At 41.4% G+C, this 25882-nt stretch overlaps 1 protein-coding gene across 1 annotated transcript; it reads left to right on the top strand.

Moving 5' to 3' along the window:
* The first annotated feature begins 1532 nt into the window (after window positions 1-1532).
* Window positions 1533-24848, top strand: SUGT1 (SGT1 homolog, MIS12 kinetochore complex assembly cochaperone). The gene is made up of 13 exons (XM_042838883.1): window positions 1533-1602; window positions 1678-1723; window positions 4778-4868; window positions 5526-5595; window positions 5962-6032; window positions 9226-9279; window positions 10550-10566; window positions 11410-11444; window positions 12049-12145; window positions 13148-13255; window positions 22932-23022; window positions 23563-23744; window positions 24312-24848. The coding sequence occupies exons 1-13, from the start codon at window positions 1571-1573 to the stop codon at window positions 24411-24413; spliced, it is 996 nt and encodes a 331-aa protein (XP_042694817.1). The 5' UTR covers window positions 1533-1570; the 3' UTR covers window positions 24414-24848.
* Window positions 24849-25882: the final 1034 nt, after the last annotated feature.

The raw sequence follows: 25882 nt of genomic DNA, 5'->3' as shown, positions 1-25882 counted from the left end.
ATGATCGTTGTGTGCATAACCAAAATACACTGAGAAACAGGACAACATGATGAATCGACGTGTGTCTGTGGTGGGACATGAGCAAATGAGCAATTCATGAATCACTTTGAACAGACTGGAACACACCCTGTGTGCTGCGGGCGTGTGATGACATGGTGTCCTTTGAAACAGCAGCGCTGTGTGCTTTTGGGGCTCAAATGAAAGCTGAGCCATGTCGGAGAAGTGGCCTTCAACTCCTCCTTTTCTGTCGCTTCCTAATATGTTATAAACAGCCCCAAATTTTCATTGTAATTTTGGGATGTCATTTAGCTCAGAGAGCCTAATGGCTTGTGTATTGGCTGTTGGCTCAAACCACTGTCAAAACCTGGCTGTATTTCAACAGAAGGCGGATTAAAAATAAGTATGGTGAGATGCATAGGGTGTAAAAAATGAAGGAAATATTCTATAAATGTACGTAGGAGACGTAGCAATTGTCTCACAGGGTTAATTTTAAATACATTGGTACTAGAAAAACTAATGTTGTCAGTGGAGGTGACTTGAATGGTGACAGACCTTAGCCTAGTTGAATGGAGGTAATCAAAACTATCTCACAAGCACTTCTCAGCCACAGCAGCCCCGTTTGGCAGTTGAAGCTGCCTCGCTCAGTTCAGTGCATGGCTCTTTCCCCTGCCTTCCATGTGGTTATGTTTTGACCTGCAAACCCACAGACGTAATCCCGTTTTCGGGAAGGCCGGCCGTACCCAAACTGGCTGCTGACGCCAGCTGACTGCTGGAGGTTTGTCTGGCAGCACTCCCTGCAGCTGGGCCCTGCTGGCACCGTTACCGGAACATGAGTAAGCACTGTGAAGTACATCTCTCACAGCTCTCATCCTGAAGACTTTCTGTTTCAGACTGACGAAATCCCTGGGAGGGGCAGGCTCGCCTTTTCATCAGGCTAAGAAATAGGGATGTTTTTCTGCAGTATAAGGCCCTGTGTAGTTCTGGGAAGCCTGAGGTGAGGATACCTGCGGCGGTGAAGGCTTTGACTGACGGAGGCAGTGCAGCCACATCCCCAGACGAGACGACCTTGGTGGTCGTTTCCACCCTTAACGATTCGATGGCAGTGGGGCGGGGGGAGGGAGTTGTTTTGCTGGTCTGTTTGTTAGATACATGAAAAAACACAGCACGAGGCTAATAACAGCTTTGTCGGCGAAACTTTACGTCACACAAAGGAAAAAAAAAAACCAAAACGATTTTATTAGCTCAGTCGGTGGGCTGGAAGCAAACCCCCGACGCACCACCACCCGCCACAGCGCAGCCAACTTCCTCACAGCATGCGCCGCGCGCATGCGCCCCGCGCTGCCCTCCCTCTCGTGCGCCGCTCTATCCCGGCGGTCCTCCAACTCTATGGAAGGGCGCTTGCCTCTCTAGCGATGGCCGCCTCGGCCCGTCACGCGGAGGGCGGGAGGAGCCTGCGGGGCCGCTCGGTCCCGGCGCATCCCGTCAGGCCACGCGCGCGTGGCTGCGGCCTTGGAGCGTGCTGCGCGGGCGCCGCGGCGGCTCCAGAAGTTTCTTGGGGACGGCGGGCGTTATGGCGGCGGCGGCCGCAGAAACGGCAGCCCGGTGAGCGCCGCGTTCCTTCTTCCCTACCCGCGCGTCCCCGCTTCGCCGCCTCACGGCGTTGTGTTTCTTCGGCAGGTTCTCGGACGCGGATATCGACCGAGATCCGACGGCGGCGGCGCGGGTGAGCAGCGGGACGGCGGAGGGCTGTGGGAGGGACTGTGGGCCCTCACGGGCAGCGCTGTGTGCAGGGGGTGGATCTCCACGCTCCTCACGGTGGGCTGCCCTTTGTGTTGGGCCTGACTCGATACGGGGCTCTTCCGTCACAGCACTCGTGCTGATTAAGGAAAAGCAGAAGTAAAAATCCCCCTCTGTGTGCCGTGTGGATGAAGCAGTTGTCACTTGCGGTTAAATAAACAAGCTTGTCAGGGAAAGGTATTCAGTGTGTTAGCCTTTATTCTGCCGGTGAGTCCCATAATGCAGCCTAGCGTTCTGATGACTTACGTACAGCTTGGAGCTGTACGTGGTGCACCAGGTTTGCTTGCTCTTGGAATCATAGAATGGCCTGGGTTGAAAAAGACCATGGTAATCGTCTAGTTTCAACTCCCCCTGCTATGTGCAGGGTCACCAACAACCAGACAAGGCTGCCAGAGCCACATCCAGCCTGGCCTTGAATGCCTGAAGGGATGGGGCGTCCCCAACCTCCTTGGGCAACTGGTCTTTCAGCTCATGTGGTTAATGTTAACAATCTGGGTCTTGGCACCCTGTAAGTGGTGCTGTGTCCTGCCTGCACGCTTGACAGGACATATGTCCAGTCTGCATGGCATTCCCATGGTGTTCTCACAGCTTGTGATTCCTTTAATTCCTGATGTGCATGCTTTGGCTTCCTGCTCCTGGGTCTGATACAACTGGGAGGTCATCATCTGTGTTTAAACAGTGAATTATGTGACTCTGGGCAGCCTGGTCTAGTGGTTGGCAATCCTGCACATGGCAGGGGGTCGAAACTAGATGGTCTTTGAGGTCCTTTTCAACCCAGGCCATTCTATGACTCTTCTATGATTCTGTGATAAAGCCATGAACTTCTTAATGGCTTTTTATGTCATCTTAAAGAAGTACTCTGCTGTGTGGAATAATGCTCTGCAGTGTAAGTAGTGGTGGCTTAGGAGAGAATCAGAAGTGCCCGCTGAAACAAGCTGTCATGTCTTTGTTTTTGGTGAAGTGCTCTGTCAAAAGGATGGTGATCCCCTTAAATTCAGGCACGAGTGAGACAGGAGGCTGAGAACACTTTTAATTCATACCAGCTTTTACCATTATTGTAGTCATATATTTGTGGATTTATTGATCACACAGTAAGGGCCTGGAGTGAAGGTAACGTGGCAGCGTCTATTTGAGTCTTTGGGAGGACAGGTCCTGAGCTTGCCTAAGTAACTGCAGCTGATGTCCACCATCTGGAATTCTTAGTGCCAGTCAGCTGTCCTTTGGCTGACTTCTCAAGTCGCTGTGCTGTATGATTTGTTTTGAGGAGAAGTGTCTCGGTAGCTGGACAAGATGTGGTGATTGACAAAAAAGCCAAGCAATCTTAGTTCACCCAGCTGAAAATGCTTGCCTTTGCTTTCCATGAGTGAAGGCTAGTTCTGCAGCTTTTCCTCTGAGGAATTTGTTCCTGCACTGAGTGCTGGTTTTGATCAGTGTTCTTGTTTTCAGAGCAGATCATGGGAGGTTATGTTTAGTCACAGAATGGGTTCTGCTTGTCAGGCACCTGTAGTGTTCGTGTCAGACTCCTGCTTGGTTTTGAGAGTCAGAAGTTGTACTTCACTTCGCAGTGTTATGTGATCCTGTTGGGTTTCCTCATACTTCTCCTGTCTAGAGTATCTGTATACCATGAATATTTACGTAATGATGTCTGTTCTTGAGTGTACCTTAAACTTAGAGGCCTGTCTGTACAGTTAAATCTAGCGTTGCATTTTATTGTGCCTGTTTCTGCCTCCTGCTTCTTCAGAGACCTTTGAGGTTTTAGATTTTTGTGCTGTACTTGCACAGAGGTTTGTACATTTTCCATGACACCAATGGAAGTACATTGGAAGAAGCTGTCGTGGCCATGTAGTTCCTAGATGGTGTAAGTGTATAAATGAAAGAGAGCAGGGTACCAGTCTGAATTAAAACAGGCCCTGCTGCTCTTCCTTTTTTCTCTGGCTTGGTGAGATTGAGTTCTAGCAGCTGTGTTGTATCAACATTTATGCAGGCTTGAAGTCTGTATCTTAGCCACCCTCATGCTTGCCAAATTCTGAATAGTGAATTCAGTGAAGTTAGCAAACATAGTAACTGTACTATGGTGAGGTAGTGAATTAGATTCAGAAGACCTGCCTTTTGTTCTTGCAAAGACAAGAGCTTTGCTTTCTGCTAGTAGGAGAGCTGGAGACATTCTTTCCAAGTGTGTGTGCGTTGAGTCATTGTGCTTTCATTCTGTTATGCAAAAATAATAAACTCTTCTCTCAGAGAGTATGGTATGACTATTTCAGTCTGCATACCCAGTGATTTTCCTAGCAAGGAACTACTTCATGTTTTCCCGTTGTGCAACAGTGTATCCTGTGAGCCCTGTGCTGCCTGAGTCTTTTGTCCTTGTACTTTTCTTGCTCAGCATGCTTCACAACAATCTCCCATTCTCAATAGTATCTTATAACATACAATTTAATCACATTACAATGCTTTGAACGTATTATTCCTGCACAGGCATATTGACTAATATATTGATTTCAAATCCCTGGTATTGCAGTGCTTCCCCATCAGAGTTGTGCACAAATCACAGAATGGTTGAGGTTGGAAGGGACCACTTAGGGATCATTTAGTCTAAACAAAGCTCTGCTTCAAGCAGGGTCACCTGGAGCACATTGCCCAGGGTGTCACACACACAGCCAGGCATGTCACACAGTAAGGGACATTTTTTCTCAGATGTGCTGAGAATTATAGGAAGGTTTTGGGAACGTACAGGATGACCTGTGCATTAGAATTCCTATTTAAGGCATTGATAATCCCTCCTCTGCAAGGAATGGGTATAACTGGCAGGTTCCTTGTACCCCAAGCTCTGATGTTTAAGCTTTATGGATGAAAACTGATGAGTAGGTAAACACTCATGCTGGTCCAGGATATTTTTTCTGACATCTTATTGACAGAGCTCAGTAATATATCTTCATGGGGATTTCCAAAGTGCCATTTCATGTTTTTCTGTGTTTCTTCACAGGAACTGACAAGAGCTTTGGAAAAGAGTCCAGATGATGCTGAATATTATTGTCAACGAGCTTATGCCCATATTCTTCTACAGAACTACACTGGTAACATCTTCAGGCAACACTGACAGTCCTCTTACAAGTGTATTATGACACATTCTTTATAGAAGTTGACACATCACTAATAACAAAGCTAATTACAAAACTTAGTTTGCTGGTTCTGCAGCTGGGACATGCTTGAAAGTTTTCCTCATCTTTATTTTGTATCTGCAAAACTTGCAGTGAATCTGATACTCTGCAATCCCAGTTTTCTGTTTGAGTTTAGCACAGTACTATCTTGGAACATTATTTTCAGTAGACTTCTTAGGCAGGTTTTAAGCTTTGTGTTGTAAGCTCTTCCAACCTTATGTGCTTTTTTTGGTAGACACTGAATCCAGCTGTGGTAGGAAGGTGATAATCTGCCACCCAGGTGTTATTTGGTTAACTGAATTAACTCAACAGTTAGCCCAAATTTCCTGTCAATAATCAAACAAAGTAAATAGGTAAATGATGGTGATTCACAGTTCAAACCTAAGGATTTGACTAAACGAAAGTCACTGCTTCATCTTTTGTGGAGCTTTAGAGCTGCTTGAAGACTTTCTCAAGCTGTTATTCAGACAGTTTGATTTGTGTGCAGGCTAAGGAAGCTGAGGTAGTACTGACTATTTTTTTTGAGGCGTACTGAAAGACCTGCATTTCACTGCTTTTTCATCATTTCAACAGATGCAGTTGCAGATGCAAAGAAGTCCCTAGAGCTCAACCCCAGTAATGCTGTAGCACTTCTTAGGAAAGGGTATGTATTTCTGCTGCTCTGACAGTGTTCTGGTGATCTTTAGGACAGTGATAGCATTTGGATTATTGCTCTGTGCAAACTTCTTGCAAGACTGTGAATGAGTAAATTCCATGCCATGCTGCTTGTAACTCCTTTGTAATAAAGCTGTGGTTATAAGATAAAATAGATCTTTTGGTGTGGTTTCTTGTTCCTTTTTTTTTTTTTTTGTGGAGGGAGGGGTGATTATGTTAACATCCAACTATTTAAAAAACAGATTTCATAGTTGATTTAAATTCCAACACGTGGGGATATGGTAATCTTCAGAATGTGGATTAGATTAGAAAGTAATTGCAGTTTCCTTGTGGTTTTTTTCTTTCTTTGTGTCAGGTTAGGAGAATACCATATCAAAAACTATGCATCTGCTTTAGAGTCTTTCAAAGAGGGACAGAAGTTGGACAGTAAGTATTAAAATTTCTTGTGTGCACAGCGCTCCTTCGCTGATAAGAAATGAAATTCGCATTTTTAACTGAAAGCAGAGACCACATGTGTTGTTGCTTTTTATTTTTCTTAAGGCTTAGGAACTAGGTGCCTGATTTGAGATACGTGGACCAGGTCTGGCTTTTGGAGACACTTGTCTAGTTGCTACGTGGAAGTGTAAAACTGCTTAAAAATGCATGTGGAATTCTTAGCTGGTAGTGTGTAGTTTTCTTGCCTTACAAAAGGAGGGTGTTTCCCTGCTTCCCAGAAGTCCTGCAGGTAAATAATGGCAGTGGTGTGGCACTAATTGTCACAGGAAGGTTTCTGAACAGAGTTAGGTGTAGTTGGTATTTTTAGTGGTTAAACTACTGATGGGCTGGCCTTCAGAAGAGCCTGCAGCTTAGTGGGCATTCAGGCTGACAGAATGGATTTCAGCTCTCACTGCATGACAGAAGCGTGCGTGAGCTCTCTTTATCCTTAAAGTGTTGGCAGTTGGAACTGCACACATGTCATCTGGGGGAGAATTAGAGCTTTCTAATAATATGACTTCCTTCTAGAAGCAGGAAAGAAATAGTTCAACGTGGAAAACTTTGGTAGAAAACCCCAGGAAGCATATAGCAAAATAATTTCTAAATGATTATAATTCCTTTATCTTTCCTTCTATTCTCCACATCAAGTAAAACTCACCTCATTCAATTCCCTTTTTCAACAGCAGAAGGAAATCTTAAAAGCATCTTGAAAGGTTACACAGAGCAAAGTGCACTACTCTGATAAGCATTGTCATCATCTGGGATCCTTCAGTTATATTATCCATAACAATGGCTGAGACTGAAAGCTTTAGCAAAGATGTAATTACCTTACCTCTCCCAAACAAGTGATCTGCTCCTCTGATCTTAAAGTGCAGTTTGATGGGAGCATAAGCTATTATGGTTCTTCCTGCCAAGTGATTGTACCCCCTGCCACTCTTATGCATTTGTGGAAAACTGAAGAAAAAAGCAAATGCATAATAGACATAAAGCCTGCCTGTTTGTTTGTCATTGTTTCGCTGCTTGCCCGATTGAAATGTTTCTGAAGCTTCCCAGCATTTCCTGATTGCTTCCTCCTCTGAAGCTTGCTTCTAATGTCTTCAGCATCACAAAATTCTGTGAGCTGTTGTGAGATGAGGGGATTCTTGGAGCCTTTCTTTAAAACACGGATTTTTAGCTTCTGTGCTCTCCAGCTTGCTGGCAAATTCATGCCAGTAACAGAATTTGCTTTTGACGTTCTGTGGAAACGTTTGATGGGTCCCAGGTGAAAATAATTGTGGACATAAGCATTTTGGCAAAACAGTTAACTTCTAGTTAAATGTAGCAAGCATAAAATGAGCAAAGCACAATGGGAAAATTAGCCACGTATGAGTAAGCTGGTGATAAAGAGAGAAGATGTGAGCTGCTGCTGCCAGATAGAGAATTGCTGCAGTAGGGAATTCTGAGCTGGCAAGGCTGGTTTCTTTGCCACACACAAGGGGGCAGAAGTACACCATTACATGCCTCTGTTCCTTGCTGATGGAAGGTCTGCTTTATGTCTTGGGAATGCTAAGGAACACTAATGCTCACTACTTGTGCTTATTGCTGCTCTGGGCCTGTCAGTGCTGCACTGTTCACCTACAGCAACAGATTAATAGGATGTGGTGTGTTACTGAATGTGTAGAATTTTTCTTTCTTAGTTAGGAAGCAGGATCTCAGCCATGAGATTAGATGCATGGAGAGTTGTGGAGTTTGCTGGTTTGCCTCATGTTGAAAAAGCAATGTCATCTGCAACTCTTCAGCACATGGTGAGGGTTTAGGACAAATCCACATGAGAAATTTCCTTTTTGCTCTGGCCACCTGATTAATTTAGTAAAGATGGAACATGCCAACTTTGTAAAGAAAACATCTTTTTATGTGCAAGTGAAGACTGAGTTAGGCTTTCTGAACTGAAAGTTATTCATAATGTTGTTGCTAAGTTGTTGGAGTGAAAAATTACTGAGAAGAAAAGAAGTTCTTGCCTCAATTTATGGTGTGTTGGAATGCAGGAAAAGAGGCAGATCCAGGACAGCAGGGCAGATAACTCTGGATCTTTTTATTGCCTGGCAATCTTGTCATAGGCTGTAGTTAAAAAAGAGAATTCTTCAGTTGCTGCCAAGTGCAGATTTGACTCTGTTTCCCTTTGCAGTGGGTGGCAGTTGTATAAGGCACACCTGAAAATGTATGCATGCTGAAAGGGTTGAGGTGAATGCCTTTGTAGAACTGCAGTGGAGCCACATTTCATCTTGTGTGCATTTCTCCTGGAACGTCGTGTGGGTTTTCTTTAAGCCCTCTGCAGGGAGGTTGGTTGTGTGAAGTCCCTCAATGTGGATTCCAGCTGTTGTAGAGAGATAGAAGTTGAGCTGTGCTTAGTGGTTGGTCAGTAATGCTGCAGCTATTTATTTTGGGTTTTTTTGCATTCCTGACTGTGAAGGGTTTTTCTGGGAATTGTGCTGAATTGATGCACGCTCTGCTGCCTTTTTAGCTGTTTTCCAATGAATTCATTTCTCTGGAGAGCTTCTTCCTAGAATCCTCATGATCTTAACTCTGCTGTGCTTCTGATTTGTGCAGTGAAATTGGCACCTGCTTATTTCCAACATCCCTGAAACTGTAGATGTGCATGTAAAGTATGTGTGAAACCAGCAGGAGAAAATGCCTGGTGTTTGTGCAAACTCACACCAACTGTGGGCTCTCCACAGAACAGAAGGGCCTTTTTTGATATTTCTCTGGAAAGGCAGCATGTGATTGTTTGGGAAAAGTAATTTTGAGAGAAGGGAGAAGTGCTTAAATCAGTACTTCTTGCTCTCCGACACGTAGAGTTCAGTTGGAAAGCAATATCATAAATGGGTCAGTTGAGAGAGAGGGGAAAAAAAAAAGCCTAGTGTCTTAGAAATTAATTTGAAATTAATTAAGTTTATCAGAGTTAAGTAGTGGAGCTGCATAAAGTACTTAAAAATGAACTGAAATGAATGAGTTTACGTGGAAGTAGTTGGAAATAATACTGTGATTTAATAAATTGGTATGAATTTGGGATGAATTTATTCCTGCTTGGAGTTGAAAGGAACTGTTCTTTATGCAATGCGTGCATTACTTGAAGAGTTGTAATGCTAATGTGTTTGATCTCTTCTAGATGTAGATGACACCTTTACAGTTTGGATTAAAAGATGTGAGGAAACGTTAAAAGGTGAGAAAGCACATTTACTTGAGACAGGATTTGATGTGCCCTGTTATTTAAAGCTTGTTTCATTTCTCTCTGAAGGGGTTACAGTTTACTTTGTACTGAAACCAAAGTTTTTCTGTTTAAAAGAAGTCATGTTTTCTTATGCCTTGTTTCCCTTGACTATTTATCCTGAACTCTTTAGACTTAGAGGAGTATGTAGTTAAAGCTCAGACAACTGATTTGAACTGTGTCAGCTTGCTTTCTAAATCCAACATCAACATCATTTTCTTCAAGAATTGAGAATTTAAGTGGGAAAGAGCAATGAAAATCTGGTGGTTTTCCTCTTTGATTTCATGTGGAGAGTGCCTTTGGGTACTAATTGCTGCTCTGCTGTCTTATGGTGGCATTCAGTGAGTGTGCACACGGCTTCCTTTTGTATGTTTCTACAGACTGACACCTCTGGCAATGAACTTACCTGCAGTGCTTAACTGCCTGCTGATTTTAATGGGCTGTAGCAGAAGAGCTGCCTCTTTTTTTCCTCCACCTGTTGTGATTTCTCCTCTCTTTCTGTTACTTACTGGAGAATGGGGCAGCAGAAAGGTTAGATTGCCTAAAAACCAATTGCAGGAGAAACAATTTTCCAAAGAAAATTTTTATCCTTTAGCAGTGTGCATTACAAGGGAAACAAAAGGAGTTTTTCTTTGGAAGGGCTTGATCTGGGTATTTTAAGGGAAACATTTAGAAGAGGAAATACTGAGCTGCTGTTTTCATTCTAGTGTTACAGTGTGTTTAAGGTCATGCCAGTGAATTTATCTGCTAGGATTCCATCTCACTCACTAGCTGTAGCTACCTGGCATGACATACAGATTTGATGAGAAGTTGGTTCTATATAAGGGGTGGTGAAGCTAGCACAGACTTGCAGGAAGTGATTTCCAATCTATTTTTTGCCATGGTGTTGATTTCATTAAATGAAGGTCCATATCCTCTTCTTGTAAGGAAAGGGAAGCAATGCAAAGCTTGTTACTCCTGTTAATTGGAGCATGTTTTGTATTACAGTTGTATCTTTGCACAAGTTGTTTGTTGAAGTGGGTAGCAGGAAGAAAACCTAATTAAAAATAGAGGGTCCTTAAGGCAGCAGATGAAAGGTAGAGCTGGTATGTTTTTAACTTCTGTACTGTTGAGACTGCATAAATGCAGATCGAGTGGAGTCAGTGAAGAAAGGTAAAGTAAAAGTCATGTGGGTTCACTTTGTTCTGACCATGCATCTTTTTTTGCTTCTTTTTTTTTCCTGCAGGATCACAGACAGAAGTGGTAAGGTGTTTTCCTTAATGTTTTGAATTTTGTCTCAAACGTGCTTGTAGAATTCAGTGGCTTCTTACAGCTTGAAAAACTTAGGAATGACATACAAGTCTGGAAATTGTTGTGCACTCATTCAAGTTTTAACTTGCAGTCTGTGGCCTAATAAAAAAATCAGCTCATCTTGTCAATGCTAACTCACTTATGACTGCTCGATGTTTTCTCTGGTAGCTCACAAGTGGATTTTGCAGACTTTGTTTTCAGCTTTTTTTTTTTTTTCAGACAAGTATATTTCCCCTTTTAATTGGCAATCTTCAAAAGAAATGTCAAAATGGACTTTTTGAAAGAAAAATAGTCTTTGTGCCATTTTTTTTAATACCTGTGTAATAGGATAGGGGGAGAAAATGTACAAAAAATAAGGTGGGTGTATATAAAGACATATGATTTAAAGGGTTTTTATGTTTAAAAACTGTGCCATTCGTTCTCAGACCTATTTCAGGCTTCCTTTGTGACTCATAGATGAGCAACACAGCTGCTGTGTGTCTTTCAGGTGTACTTTTTAGCCAGGAAAGAAAGAAATTAAGGCTGATCTGGTTGTTAGCTATCAAACGTGTGGCCTGTGTGTTGTGAGATGCACTGAGTGTGTGCATTGTCAGTCTGTAAATTGTAACTCTTAAAGTCTGGCACAAACGTAGAGGGAAGAATCTCATCTTCCTTTCATAAGTTAATGCACACACAGAAGAAAAGCCATCAGTATGGAAGTGCTTTGTATCTTTGTTCTTGTCTGTGTCTGGTACACTGATGTCTGTTCTTTTACACTGATGCCACTTTCTTCCCAATGCAATATGCTTCGTCTAGAATACACAACAGCAGCCTCTGTCAGCCAAGATCAAGTAAGTTGACTTCAGCTTTGCTGTGAGAACCAAAATAATTGTCTTAACTGTTCTTTGCTGGCTTGGGGATTGGAGATGCAAGATAATGACTGCAATAATTCTGTAGACTGCCACTTTGTGAAGTTCCTAAGTGAACTGTTTCTCAAACAATGTCATTGATTTTGTTCTTGCTGGGGGAGCGTGGAATGGAGTAGACATTTTAGCTTCTGTTTCTGATTTTTCATTATCAGCTTAATTCAAAGACTTGCTCATGGTGCCTAGTGTAGGTAATGATTTTGAGATGCTTTTCAGATCCTGGAGTAAAAAATGCTATTTAATTTATTGAAGGCAGAGCTATAATGTGAATTGGTTAAGGTGACCCAATTTTCATAAATTCCTCAATTAACCATTTTTCTATTCTTTAAGCAAATGTCAAACCTGTGACTGCTGTGTGGAAGGACACTGTTCTCCTCCCTGCCTTGAGCTATGCAGTATAATATTCCAGCTTTTGTGGGAGTTGTGTATTCCAGGGGAGTTCTGGGGGGGTTTTTTTTTTTTGTTTTTTTTTTTTAAAAACCCTTTTTTTAGAGTTTTTTTTTTTTTTTTTTTTTTTTTTCTTTTTAAGGTATGACTGGTACCAAACAGAATCTCAAGTAATTGTGACTGTAATGATCAAGAATGCTCAGAAGGATGGTGTCAGAGTGCAGTTCTCAGAGAAAGAGGTGATTTATGTTGATTATTGAGAAGCATCCCTAGATTCCACGAGATGTTTCTACCAAATGGTGTTCACTTCTATGAAAAGCATGAAGAAATGCTAGAAGCTGTCTTCAGCTTGAGCATTTTTACATAGTTACACTGTAGTTATCTGTGTGCAGAATCAAGTGAACTGGGTGCTCTTGCTACAGTGAGGTCCTTAGGACTTGCTCACAACTTGCAGTGTGACACAGGTGCTGCAGAGGGAGCATCTGCTTTTCAGCTGCTTGCCTGTTGGAGGAAGTGATCTGGAATTCATGTGTTTGAGTGTATCTCTGTCCATTCCTATTCCAGATGCACGAGAGTAGTTGTGAATAAATAATTTTAGGATGATAACAGAAAAGCAACATCTTGGTGGGTTCATTTTGATTATTTTTTTTTGGTATTTCTGAAACTGTCCATTGTAGCAAAGCATGCATTTCATGGAAGAGTGGTGATCTCTGTAATGCCATACTCAGTACGATGACATTTGTGTTTAATTAAGGGTAAGCACTGAAGAGATAGGTTCTTATCCCCAGCTAAGTTGGTGCTTGGTGAACCATAGAAGTATTTGGTTGCTGCTGTAGTCTTTAATGCGTGGCAAGTGCTCACACAGTTTTAACATTGCTTGCATGAATTAGAAGGGAAGTTGCAAATTGCTTCATGTTCCATTGTTAATATGTTGATACTTCGTTTGCTATAATTCTTTCCCTAAAAAATGCAGATCAAGCTGACAAGATAATAGGCTTTTTAAGTACTTGCTGGCTAAAACAAGTGAATAGGAGATTTCAATTCTGTAGTGTACTTTTGAACACCTTGTTGAATAATGCAGTAATGTAGGGGTGTTGTCTGAAATTTTGATGCCTTATGTTTTAAGTATCGTAGTAAAGGATCGTTAATCACTTCATCTTGATGTCAAAAGACAATTCTTTACTCCAAAATGGATAACTGCTCTCAAAGGTGACCAGAGATGTGTTTCCAACTGTTGACAGATGAATGCGTCGGTGAGGCTTCCATCAGGTGAAGACTACAACTTAAAGCTTGTTCTTCTTCATTCTATAGTGCCAGAGCAAAGTACATTTAAAGTGCTTTCAACAAAGGTAAGCTCTTAATGTTACTTATTTCTGTTCCTGATCCCTTGTCATGGCTCATTGCAACAACTGGAACATTTTGCTCTTCCTATAGGATTACCTTTCTTTCAGGGATGCTTTTTGGTCGGTAGAAGGTGTTCTAAACTCGTGCAAATGTTAGAAATAGTGATGTGATGGTACTTAGTGAAATGCAAATCAGTTATGTTGAGGATGCTTTTAACAGTTGCTGTTAAAAGATGCCTGTGGCCCTAACCTGTACAATTCAGGTATTTAGAAAGTATGAACTGCTTGTTACTAAACTTTTAGGAATCTATATTTTGTTACAGAGTACTGTCATCTTTTTCTGCCTAAGAAATAAATGTCAGAGCTTGAGAATCGCAGTGTTGAAATAATTCTTGACCCTTTCATGATCTCTCCTGCTGGTAGGATTTACACATAGTGTTAAGTTGTTCTTGGCCTTTCATGAGCCTGTATATACTCAGTGCTATTTCTGGCAGCAGTGCTTGCTAGACACCTGGAAGTTGCATGAGGAGGGAGAAGGCTTTCACCTGAGCTTTTTTCCTCTGTACTACAGGTAACGTAAGAAGCTGGCAGATTTTGTATAACATGTATTGTTGGTATATTACATATGCATTGTCCACAGAGCCAAGTCTGAACCTCTGCAGCACGAAAGTATCAAAACCATGTATTCCTTCTGTATCAGCAGTGGCTCTACAAAGCTTTTTAAAGTTTCATGGCATTCTCGTGTTCTGTTTTACCTGCTTCCTTCTGAAAAAGGTACCTACAGTAACTTTGCATGCTGTCAGGAAGAGGAACATCGAGGCAATAACAAAGCTTTGTGGAAATCCTGGCCTAGTTTCTCTGCTCATCACACTGAGGAAGCTGAGCAGGCTGTGTGGTTGAATCACATGAGCTCTTATGCAGAGGGAAATGAACAGGGAGCTCAAAGTATGTAGAAAGTCTGTTATTATTATGTATATAAACTGAAGTAGAATGCATACGGACCCTGTTCATATGAGTAATTGTGAGGTTCTATTTGCCTTGTATTCCTATCTAGTTTCTGTTATACTTTTCATGTGTCTTGAAATTTGCCACTGCTTTTGTGAAGTGTCAGGCATGCATTTCAGCACTCTTGGGAGCAAATATGATTTTGTCTTCCTGTGCTGCCATCTCTAGCCTGGATTAGTTGTTCTGGAGCTGAATGATCTCTGATTGTCTCAAGTCTGGCTCAGACCATTATTCTCAAAGTGGTATAAAAGCTTTTGTTGTTCAAACAGTGTCTGAATTTTTCTGCATTTATGTCCCAGTATTGCTGTTCCTATGTAATTTGGAGTGCTTTTAAGGCAGAACAGGATAAGAGCAAATGCAGGAGGTGTTCCAACAGGTGAAGTCTACACTTTAAGATGTACTTCCTCTCCTGGCAAAGGATAGCATTGGGAAAAGTACAGTGAAGGAATACAGGCTTGAGTGATGCCTCCGATAGTTCTGGTTCTGACCAGCAGGTGGAGTCTGAATTAAAAACGTTCAAAGCAGATCTGCATTAAAGATGCTTAAGCATGCCAGGTCTTCTTTAAAGGCCTAAAATATTTTGCTTTAACAAACATCAAATGCTTTAAGAGAACGATGCAGCATCAGTGCTTGTCTGAATACTGGAAATGGAGATTTTGTTGCAGCAGTTTCGTGTATGTACTTTGTTCTCATGGGCAGCATGGAAAATACATAGCAATTACTTTGAATAATGCAAACACTGTACTACATCTGATTCTTTGTTAGTTAATATTATTTCTCAAAGTTGTTAATAAACTGGAGATGTCGAACCTGCAGCGTAGATGTATGAAGGCTGCTGGTTTGCAAGATCTTACATACTTGAATCCTCCTGCATCACTGATATTATCTGAAGCTGTCGTGGTTTTCCATTTTGAAGTGATGTGTGAGTTATAGCAGAGGCTGGGAGACTGGCCTGCGAGACGTCAGGGTGTGTGGAATTTAGAGATAACACTCGACATACATCTGAACAGCCAGGATGAAAGAGATAGCTGATCATGAAGAGTTATCAGCAATTTAGGTGGATGTTTAAAGACTATTAAACATGCTTCCTTCTTCCAAGTGAGCTCAGAGCAATGGGATCTGTTGCAGCCACCTCAGCTGTATGTACATTGATTCCTTTGTAGTGTGGTGTGCTGAACCAAGCAGCTTGGCTGTAGACAAAGGATTACTTCAGTCAGAATCGTGTCTGGTCTCATGGACCGAGGCCTCGTTAGCAATGGGAGCAAGTTAGGAATGCTCCTGGAACAGGTCTTCTGGTTTTCACCTGGGAGGAGTTCTGGTCACATACTCCTAGCTGGTTTTCCAGCATGAATCAAGATGGTAAAGGAATATGAAGAGAAACTCTCTTCAAAAGCGTGTTTTCCATTGCACTGAAAATCAGAATCTTTCCTCTTTGCCAGGGAGTTCCTGTCTTATCTCTTCTCTTTCCCATTCCAAATGAAAACCTGTCACCAAACTGAAACAAAATCCCACCCGGTAATATTCTCCAGACTGGGCCAAGAGTGGAAGGAGTACCCCAGAGTGTATGCTAGCACTTGTATATCACAGCTAAATGTGACTGAAAAGACTCTCAGGAGGAATGGCATTAGAAGGCTGTATTTTGGAGGACTGTCGTGTCTTGATGACAGTTACAGACGTAGTGAAGTCTCTTCATCTTGCTGCATGCTTGAAGGCTAGCTGATGAGAGGGACGAGGTTATTTTTAGAGCTGCTGATAACATGCTTGAGAGATGGATACTGAAGCCAGAAGGGTAAGTGTAGATAGTGATTAAGATGCTGCTGGAAAAAAAATCATTCTTGTGTTTGCAGCCCCTTTCAGCAGTGGCTTCTTTGCACTCCCACAACTGTTGGGAGCCTGAGTCCAGCAGAATCCTGCTGAGGTGGTTTTATAACTTACAGTGGTCAATGGCTTCACCTTTTCAATGAGCTTAACTTTGCCACAGCTTTCTCATAGTAATTTTGTGATCTACTTTGTATCAGGAAGAATCCTGTGCACTTGGAATAGATTGTGGCTCCTTCCTGCCTCTCCCAGTCTAGATTTCTGCAGGACAGTGACTGCAGGATTGCTCCACGGATGTCTTACTCTCTGATTTGTCTGTAACCATAGCATGTGAGATTCTGGTTAAATCAAGTGAGTAGAAGCTTCTGAGAAAGTTGTGCTTTCATGGGATAGAAGCAGTTTTCCTGTAGTTTAATAATTTCAGATAATCATAGAATGGCCTGGGTTGAAAAGGACAACAATGATCATCCAGTTTCAACCCCCTGCTATGTGGGGGTTGAAATGCAGGGTCATCAACCAGCAGACCAGGCTGCCCAGAGTCACATCCAGCCTGGCCTTGAATGCCTCCAGGGATGGGGCATCCACAGCCTCCTTGGGCAACCTGTTCCAGTGCTTCACCACCTTCTGTGTGAAAAACTTCCTCTTCAAAGGAAGAATACCTGGATGTGTTCACAGTGCTTTATTTTGTATCGCTGCTTTGAATGTGAGCCACGTTGCCACTAGGATATTGAAAGTCTTCACTGGGCAATGAACAATCAGCTCTTTTCAGCTAAATGAGGAATACACAGTCAGGTTTAGCAGTGGGTAGACTTACCAACTTTGAGTTTCACTTAACCTGTTAGAACTACTAAACGTAATGGGTAGAGTTTGAAACGATGAAACTGGCAAACGGTAAAGCCATCCTGCATGTTTTGGTAGCTTAGGGAAGCTGGAAGTGGATCTCTCAGTGCTGCTTAAAATTCAGCATTTCTTGGCAAAAAAAGCATGAAGGTAGGTCTGTTTTAGTCACTGTCTTCAGTCGTGTTCAGGTGTTGGTTGAGGTGGCAAGAACTGTAAACTGTACCATGTTTAAAACTGCATGCTGCGGTCAGCGTCTAACAAAGGTACACTGGTGGTGCTACTTGTCTTTTTAACTTATTTCCAGCAGAGGGAGCCAAAATGTAAAGGCTGGAACGAGTCTGCTCTTGATAAGTGTGTGCAGCTATCCTCATGTTCCCTTCATAAAAGGAAAACAACATAAAAACTGGAAATGATGGATTGAATATATTGAAAGTGAAGTTAGCTGATTTATCTCTGTCCAGCAAAATGACAGGGAAGTATAAATGCACAAATAGTGCAAAGGAGGACAAATATGTGCTTTTAGCATGTGTCCCTGTGCTCCTGAAGGAAACTGTTGCTGTCTGTTCTCCACCTTTGTCTTGCATCTGCAAGTAGTCTCAGCACAACTTCTGTATATCATTTAATTTTTAGTGGTTTGGAATCTGTGCAAACAACGGCCTGCAGCAGTTTAGAAACATTTGAAAAAGTGGTAAAAATCAGTTTCTTGACCCCGAAACTTTCCTTTAATTGGACATCAAAGATCTGCTGCAAGCACAGGAGGGGTTACAAACCCTCAGCCTTTTTTCACAGTTGACATTTGCGACTTAATAGAGAGGTCTGAGGTAGGAGCATGCTCTCAGCTGCTTCATGCCAAGAATATGGTTCTGTGCATCAGTGGAATTTTTCTTTTCCTCAAATCAGCACTTTGCAATGCAAACCTTGAAATATCCCGAGCAGCTTTACTGAAAAAGGACACTGCTTTGTGTGAAGTGTAGAGGAAAGGGCAAAGATGAAACATCCTTGTGAATGCAGATGGGTGTGGGGCAGATCTAAACGTCTTCTTGTTGAGGAATATATTTTAAACAAGCATGTAAGTCAACGTCCATGCTTTATGTGAGTGTATAAGGAGAAAGTTTATGTAAGAAATTTTCCTCTTGTCTTGAGATAAGGTGGGTATAAGACCAACAGGCATATGAATGGTTATGTACATGGACGTGGCAAAGAGCTTTGGGCTACAGATGTTCTGGGCTGCATTAGAAGAGGGGTGGCCAGCAGGGAGAGGGAGGTGGTTGTTCCCCTCTACTCAGCTCTTGTGAGGCCCCACCTGAAGTACTGCATCCAGGCCTGGGGCCCCAGTACATGAAGGACATGGAGCTCTTGGAGCAGGTCCAGAGGAGGGCATGAAGATGATCAGAGGGCTGGAGCATCTCTCCTGTGAGGAAAGGCTGAGGGAACTGGGATTATTTAGCCTGGAAACGAGAGGCTCTGGGGAGACCTCGTTGTGGCTTTCTTCAATACTTGAAGGGAGTGTATAAACAGGAAAGGGAACGGCTGTTTATGAGGGTGGGTAGTGATAAGACAAGGGGGAATGGTTTTAAACTAGGACAGAGGAGGTTTAGGTTAGGTGTTAGGAGGAAGTTTTTCACACAGAGGTTGGTGATGCACTGGAACAGGTTGCCCAAGGAGGCTGTGGATGCCCCATCCCTGGAGGCATTCAAGGCCAGGCTGGATGTGGCTCTGGGCAGCCTGGTCTGCTGGTTGGCGACCCTGCACACAGCAGGGGGTTGGAACTAGATGAGCATTGAGGTCCTTTTCAACCCAGGCCGTTCTATGATTCTGTGATATGATTTAAAACTCACAGCTAGAGCAAAACAATCAGTAGTTCAGTAATAAACATCAGGAGTTAATAACTAAGGAGTTGATTGGAATAACTAGCTCCAATAACTAGGGAGTTGATTGGAAAGCCTGATTTCTTATTTTCGTGTGTTAAATATAGAAAACATCAGAATTTAAAAAGATATTTTTCATACATTTTAAAATCAATGTCTGAGCTGTTGCTCTAGCTCTGCCAGGTTTGATTTCCTTCATCCGTCTGATCAGAGCTCGACACAAATTTTCCAAGCAAACTTTCCCTTAGCATGAATTGTAGAATAGAAGATGCTTTAAAAGTTAGAATAAATCTCTCACAACTTGTCAGCACGTACCAGAATTTTCTTTTTAAAAGAATTTTGGTCATTTTTACGTATGTCATCTGAACTGGTGAAGAAGGACGCTGTTGTAGTAGAGCTATCAGGGTGGTCAGTGGCTGCAAGCCATGAGCTACAAGGAGAGGCTGTTCAACCTGAAGCAGAAAAGCTGAGGGGAGGAAATCTTCCTGCCTAGAAGGACAGCATAAAGAAGACGGGGCCAGACTTCTTTCAGAGCTCTGGGGTTATAAGAGGGAGGGTGGGTGGGTGGCTACAGATGGGTGTAAGGCTTCATTCTTTTTGCATTGTCCTTTGCTTTGTATTTCTGACAAATGCACCTTCGGAGCTTCTTTGCTTCTGTTGCATTCATTGACTGACTTTCAGTAAGGATTAACTATGAAAACAGGATGTGGGCTCAGTGTAGCTGTGCATTGTATCATAAATGTATAGTGAGCTTGAATTTGTAGCATAACCAGGACCTGTGTATAACTTAAGCTTTGTGCACCTAAAGGTTTTGAACCTTTTTTTGCATTCTATTTAGTTACAGGATTTTAAAGCAGCATTTGATTAAGTGGTTAACAACCAGAGCCAGCTTCTTAAACTGGCATGCAAAGCATTTAATTTATGGTGAATTTTTCCTGTCTTATTCTAAAGCTGGCATGAGGCGCACAGGCATATGTTTAATGAAATATAAATGTTAAATCAAAGGAGCTGGCAAAACACTGAGATGTATTTCTCTTGCCTGGGTGCTGAATCTGTTTCAAGGGAGCAAAAAAAGCTAACAGTACCTATGTGGTAGGTGTGACACAAATGATGTTACTTGTCTATGTGAAAGCTATCAGTATCTGCTTGCAAACGTTCATGAAAATGCATTTGTTGCCATTTGTGCACATAATTGGGACTCACAAAGTTGTTTCTCCTTAGATCAAGTAAAGCAGAAATAGGCATCTTCACAAGCAGGATTTTACAGCTTTATTTTTGAAAGACCTGGTTGTATAATGGCATACAGCTAATGATCCCTAGTTTTGCTCCTGCCTGCCACTTCCCCTAATAGGTGAGTTGAATGGAAGTAGATGGAGTAGACGAGAAAAGGCTTAGGTCATAGAAGTCTTCTGTCTCAGTCTTTCAGCTCAATATACTTAGTTTGGCAGTGTTGAAATGGTTTAGATTTAAGGAATCTGTATCTTACACTGGGAATTAGTTTGTAGCATTTCTCTTCCTTGGGGATGTTTGCCATATAGTACTGACTCGGGGCCCTTTTCAGAGAGGAAAGTGTACCAAGGAGCAGATTAAAAAAGGAGAGAGGGATTATTGGAACAGCAGAAGTATAAAGATTTTTTCTTAAATGTGTGGGCAGAGTCCTCTGAGTAGCCAAAGGGATCTTTGAGGAGGGCTGTACTCTGCAAAGTCTGTATTTAGAGGTCTGTGTTCAGTATTTTGCTGCATTCAAAATCGTTCTTGGTACAGATGATGTAGCCTGTGTTTGAAATATTGAAATATGTTGATGAAACCCCGAAGCATAAGATGAGATAGCAAAAGGGGAAGCAGACAGAAGGAAAGTGGAAGTGGCATAGGTTTGAGCAGGTTCAGTACTGAAAATGTGCTGGGTTTTGTTCTTATCATCACGGGCTGTTCAGTGGAGATGTGCTGGTAGTCAGAATATAAAAATGTTGCTGTTAAGGCCTCCTCAGCATAAATGTGCAGCTGAGTTGATAATGGCTTGTGCAACTTGAGAAGAGTTGTGTAGGAAGTGGAGGATAGACAGGTGGTTTTAAATTAAGACTTAGTGTCTCACTGCTAACCAATTAGTGCCTTTGTAAGTGGCTAATTAGCTTAAATGTTGGATTCCTAAGATCCAAATCCAATAAAAAAAACAACCAAACAAGCTGCTAGTTCCGGTGTGGAGCTACTAATCTTCCATGTAGATCCATAAAAATATTTTAGCTTCCTTGTGTTAATTGCAGAGAATTAAATTTGTGAGTATCAGAGATGAGCTTCACAGTTGTAATTTCCAAAGTGGTTTTAGAAGAGTCCAGTGAAGGAAGCTTTGCTGACTCCTTTTAATGAAGAGTAATCATTGGCACAGCCTGAGTGCTGCTTCTGCACAGTTACAACAGGAATCTGTGTTCATACAGATTGCAGTATGATGCACTGGAATGTGAGATTTCTTCAGGTATAGAATCATGGAATGGCCTGGGTTGAAAAGGACCACAGTGATCATCTGGTTTCAACCCCCCTGCTGCGTGCAAGGTTGCCAACCAGCAGACCAGGCTGCCCAGAGCCACATCCAGCCTGGCCTTGAATGGCAGGTTGATCAAATAGAATAATACAATATGTTTATTTGTTGGTTTATTTCAGTTCTGTGACATATTTCACTGTTTTTAAGATCAATATCACGATGCTTAATTTGCAACATCACTGAAAACGTTTGAAATTCAGACAGGAGGAGTGAGGAACTCAGCTCTGTGTTGTTGTTGTTGGACTTTTATAAAAGCAAAACAAAAAAACCCACCACAACTGGAACTCCATCCTATTTTGAAGGGCGTTCATCCTATGCTTTATGTCTTCTTGTTGTTCTCAGTGCAAGGTAGTGGTAGGAAATGTGTACTTAAACTTGACAAGGAATTGGTAGCTTCCCAAATTAAAAAAAAATGGAGCAACAGCAATGCAAAATGCAACATGATTGCAAATATGACAGTTTGGAAGTGAAAATAGCTCTTTATTTTTATAAGGCGTCTTGGGCTGTGGCTTATCAGTGACTGATTTGAGGAATGGATGAAGTGCAGTTCACATTTCAGATGAACGTGCTGCTGTGCCGCTGGGATCCTTCGGGTTAGCTTTTACAGAGCTGCCTTTGTTCTTGGGTCTGTAGGGATCTCCAGGTTACAGTGGCTTTAGGAAGAGCTAAGAGTTCTCTTATGCTAAGCTGTGCAGAAATAAGGAGCTGCTGAGGTTTAGCAGACGCAGATTTAAGTCAATTGATAACGACGTAGGAACTTTGATGTCTGAAGTGAGTTTGCCACCTAAAAGTGACACTACAGAGTCCTTCTTTTGCAGAGTTTGTTTTGCAACTGTTATCCTATGAATGAAGGTTAAGGATAATTGTGGAAGGACTGTTTCCATGTGGTCGTCTAAAGGGGTTGTGCGTAGTTGTGAATAGAGGCATGGCATGCTTCACTAAATTGTGTTTCTTCTGTGATAATTACAACCACATCCACTTTTAATTACCTGTCTGTCAATGAATACTAGTCAATTTTCTCTTGCAGCAGTGTGTTCATTGAACCAAATGAATACAGCTTCTGCATTTCTCTACTGGAAGGATCAGCACAGTTCCTGGGTGTTTCTCTGGTTTGTATAGTATACAACAAATACAGTATATATACTTTTTTTTTTTGGAGGGTGAAAATTAAACCTAGCACTTGGATTTTACAATCATTTGAAAGTTCTGCTTAATTACTAGAGCTGACTGGTAATAAACAGATACAGAAATGTACTTTGGTGCCTGGCAGTGTAGAGATGTTGTGATCTATCATTACTTCTGGGGTGCCGTAATTTAGAGAAAGAATCGAGCAAATTGTAAGCATCAGAAAGTAATGCTAAAAAAAAAAGGGTGAAATCCTGATGTGGCTGCTTAGTTCTTGTATCAGAGCTTAGTTGACAAGTCATTTAAGTCCCACAACTTCATCTGGTAAGGTAAGCCTATCTTTTTTTGCATTGCAGGCTTTGCAATAGACATTGTTTCTAAACCAAATGTAATTATTTTCTTACTGTTACAAAATCCAACTAATTTGGAATTATCTGTCTAATCTGTTTGTCATCTGGATGAATTTTCTTCTTCATTTCATGTTATGTAGGTTGAAATAAAAATGAAGAAACCAGAAGCTATAAGATGGGAAAAACTGGAGGGACAGGGAGATTCTCTGAAGTTAAAGCAGTTTATACCAGGTTTGTTATCTGAATTTAGCATTAAGAGTTTTATTTTTGTGAAGTTATTTTCAGATATGAACAACTGGTGTGTTAAAAGTTTTCAGTAAAATTTGTCCCGTATTTACAATGAAAAGCCTCACAGTCTTGTTTTTACTGGAAGAAAATGACAGAAATAGTCTGCAGGGCATTACTAAAATTGATTTATGGAATTTAGTCATAACTTCTGTTAATCTGATGAATTGTTGAGGATGTATGCTTGTCCTTAATTCCTCTAGGCTTTTACCTGTTCGGATGTTTATTCCTGTCACTGTTTTGAAGTTCTTTGTGTTGTTGTGCTTACATTATTACTTAAATAATTAGCATTATTTACCAAAGTGTTCTGCCTCTCTAGAAAAGTAACCCTTGTGCAGTGTTTCAGAACTGATTAATAGCCCAACTTGGAATGAATCACATTCAACTTTATGTCAGGCTCACTTGATGCACACACGTCTGTTCTGCAAACTGCAGCTTTAAAAGTCTGTAGAAAATGCTTAGTTAACTGACACTTCCATTTTTCAGACACCCAGCACTTATATCCATCATCCTCTCACTACACGAGGAACTGGGACAAACTGGTAGTCGAAATCAAAGAAGAAGAAAAGAATGAAAAGCTAGAAGGAGATGCTGCTTTAAATAAACTTTTCCAGCAGATCTATTCAGATGGTACTGATGAAGTGAAACGTGCCATGAACAAATCGTTTGTAAGTCTTCACCCTTTTTCTCTGAAGAAACGTGTGTGTTTTGCACAGTGTCACGTTGTACTGAGCTTTGCATGCATCAGAAAAGGCTTCTATTCAGCAAGACCCTGAGCCTGCAATAAATGGCTCTGGTTCAGTGGGAGATGTTGATGTAACAGGTTTCAATGGAAGATTGTGCTTTGTTGTTGGTTTCTTTGTTTCAGTTACTGTTAGTAGAGGGAATATAGTTTTTGGTTCCTAGAGAGCTTTTCTTGTTACTCAGGATGAAAGAATCAAATTTCTCTTAGTTCTTTGTATGTACAGTTTGCAAGAATGTGAGCAACCCTCTGAAAGCGTCCTGTTAATTAATTTCTCATTATATCCAATACTGATAACAAGTATTTTTAGGCTGAAGATTATGGACTGATGACTGTCAGACTTCATTCAACAAAGATGTACAAAATTTCGGTGTAAATTGCTTCTACATGAAGTTTAAACTCTTCAGGTTTCTTCAGAGTTTGAAATCTGCTGTGACTTCTGTATTGCTAGAATTCCTGTAGCAAACTAAACAAATGTTTTCTCGTGTTGCAGATGGAGTCTGGAGGCACAGTTCTGAGCACCAACTGGTCAGATGTTGGTAAAAGGAAGGTAGAAGTAAATCCTCCTGATGATATGGAATGGAAGAAATACTAATCCTGTTTTTAATCTTTTACCATCTGTGTTGCCATAGTCATGTACTGGCCACTGTATATGAACATAGCATTCTCGGATTCGAAGCACTGAAATGTTCCCTTGGAAACAGGAATTGTCTTTACAATTTGCGTGCTTTACAGATTTCTTCATCTGCAGATGTTAAAGATGTGTTCAAGAGTGGAATCCTGTTTTCATCACCTCTGTCAAATTTTTGGAAATTGAGTCAAATGCAATCTAAATTTTCTACCACCTTTATCAGCTCTTCTCTTTGGGGATGGGATGATCTCTAATGGGCTGTTGAGGATCGTTGCCTTACGCCTGATATTTCTGTTCAATAACTTATTAGATCTTGGCAACTTTGGGTAAAAATACAACAACAATGTTAAAATTGTTTGCTCTTTAACTCTGCTAAATAAAACTGTAAATACAACTTTATATAAGAAGCTTCTTCATTTTTTTTTTTTTTGTATTCTTGGTTTTTGATGAATGGGAATAAAAGCAGATAGCTAAGAAAGTAAATACAGTACTTAAAAAAAAAAATAGCTTGTAGGAGACCAAACTCCTAATTTTTTAAGAACAAAATTGTTGTTCTTGGTGCAGATAAAAATTAAAGAATATTAAATCCACCTGGGTGAGTAGATTGGACTGCAGTCCAGTGTGATACAAGTCAGCTGGAAATTTGTATGCTCAGGATCCTTCACGTTTTAGAGAGGAGTGTATGCATCTATCAGTGTGCAGTAATGAGTTGTTTCTACCAGTGCAGTTTCCTCCTAATTGATTATCAGAGTTTGAATAATGGCATTTCCAAACGAGAGAGCTAAGAAACTTAAGTATTTCTCTGTCTTTACCTCCTGGATGCAGGTCTACAATGGCCTGCTTATTTGGAGATGGTCAAAAACCTGTTGGACAGCTGGATTTAGGTGTCCCTGATTGAGCAGGGGTTGGACTGGGTGACCTCCAGAGCCTCTTTCAGCTTCAGTCATGCTGTGGTTCTTTGAAAGCAGGGGATATGGGTTACAAAATTGAGGTAGTGATGCTTGTTCTACATCCCACTGTTGGGAGTTCAGGAACACGAATATTCTGGTATTCCAGAAGTAGATGTCACTTGCTAATATTGGCAGCTATGTGAAAGCCACCTCATTCCTTGCTCTAATCATTGGTGCTGGTTTAAATTCATGGCTGTTTTTCCTTGCATTCCTGATAATGTGTGTGTGTGTGTATATATAGAGAGAGACAGTTGTTTTAATAGAATGAGTAAAGCCTACGGCTGTTCAAGTAATAAATGGATGTAAAAGTTAACCTAAAACTAACTGAGGCAGTAGGAAAGGATGTATTCTGTTTTCCCTCAGAACCAGGAGTCTTGGTTTAGCAGTGGCACTGTAGAAGTGCAGTACTTTCTTCCCCTCCTTTAGCTAGTACTGTTCCTATGCCTGTGGGGTAGTGCCAGGATTTTAAAAGCACAGATCTTC

Source organism: Centrocercus urophasianus, unplaced genomic scaffold, assembly GCF_019232065.1.
Source record: "Centrocercus urophasianus isolate 14NV4802_14NV808 unplaced genomic scaffold, USGS_Curo_1.0 seq_9, whole genome shotgun sequence".
NCBI classification, from domain to species: Eukaryota; Metazoa; Chordata; class Aves; order Galliformes; family Phasianidae; genus Centrocercus; species Centrocercus urophasianus.
This window is presented reverse-complemented; position numbering and strand designations above follow the sequence as displayed.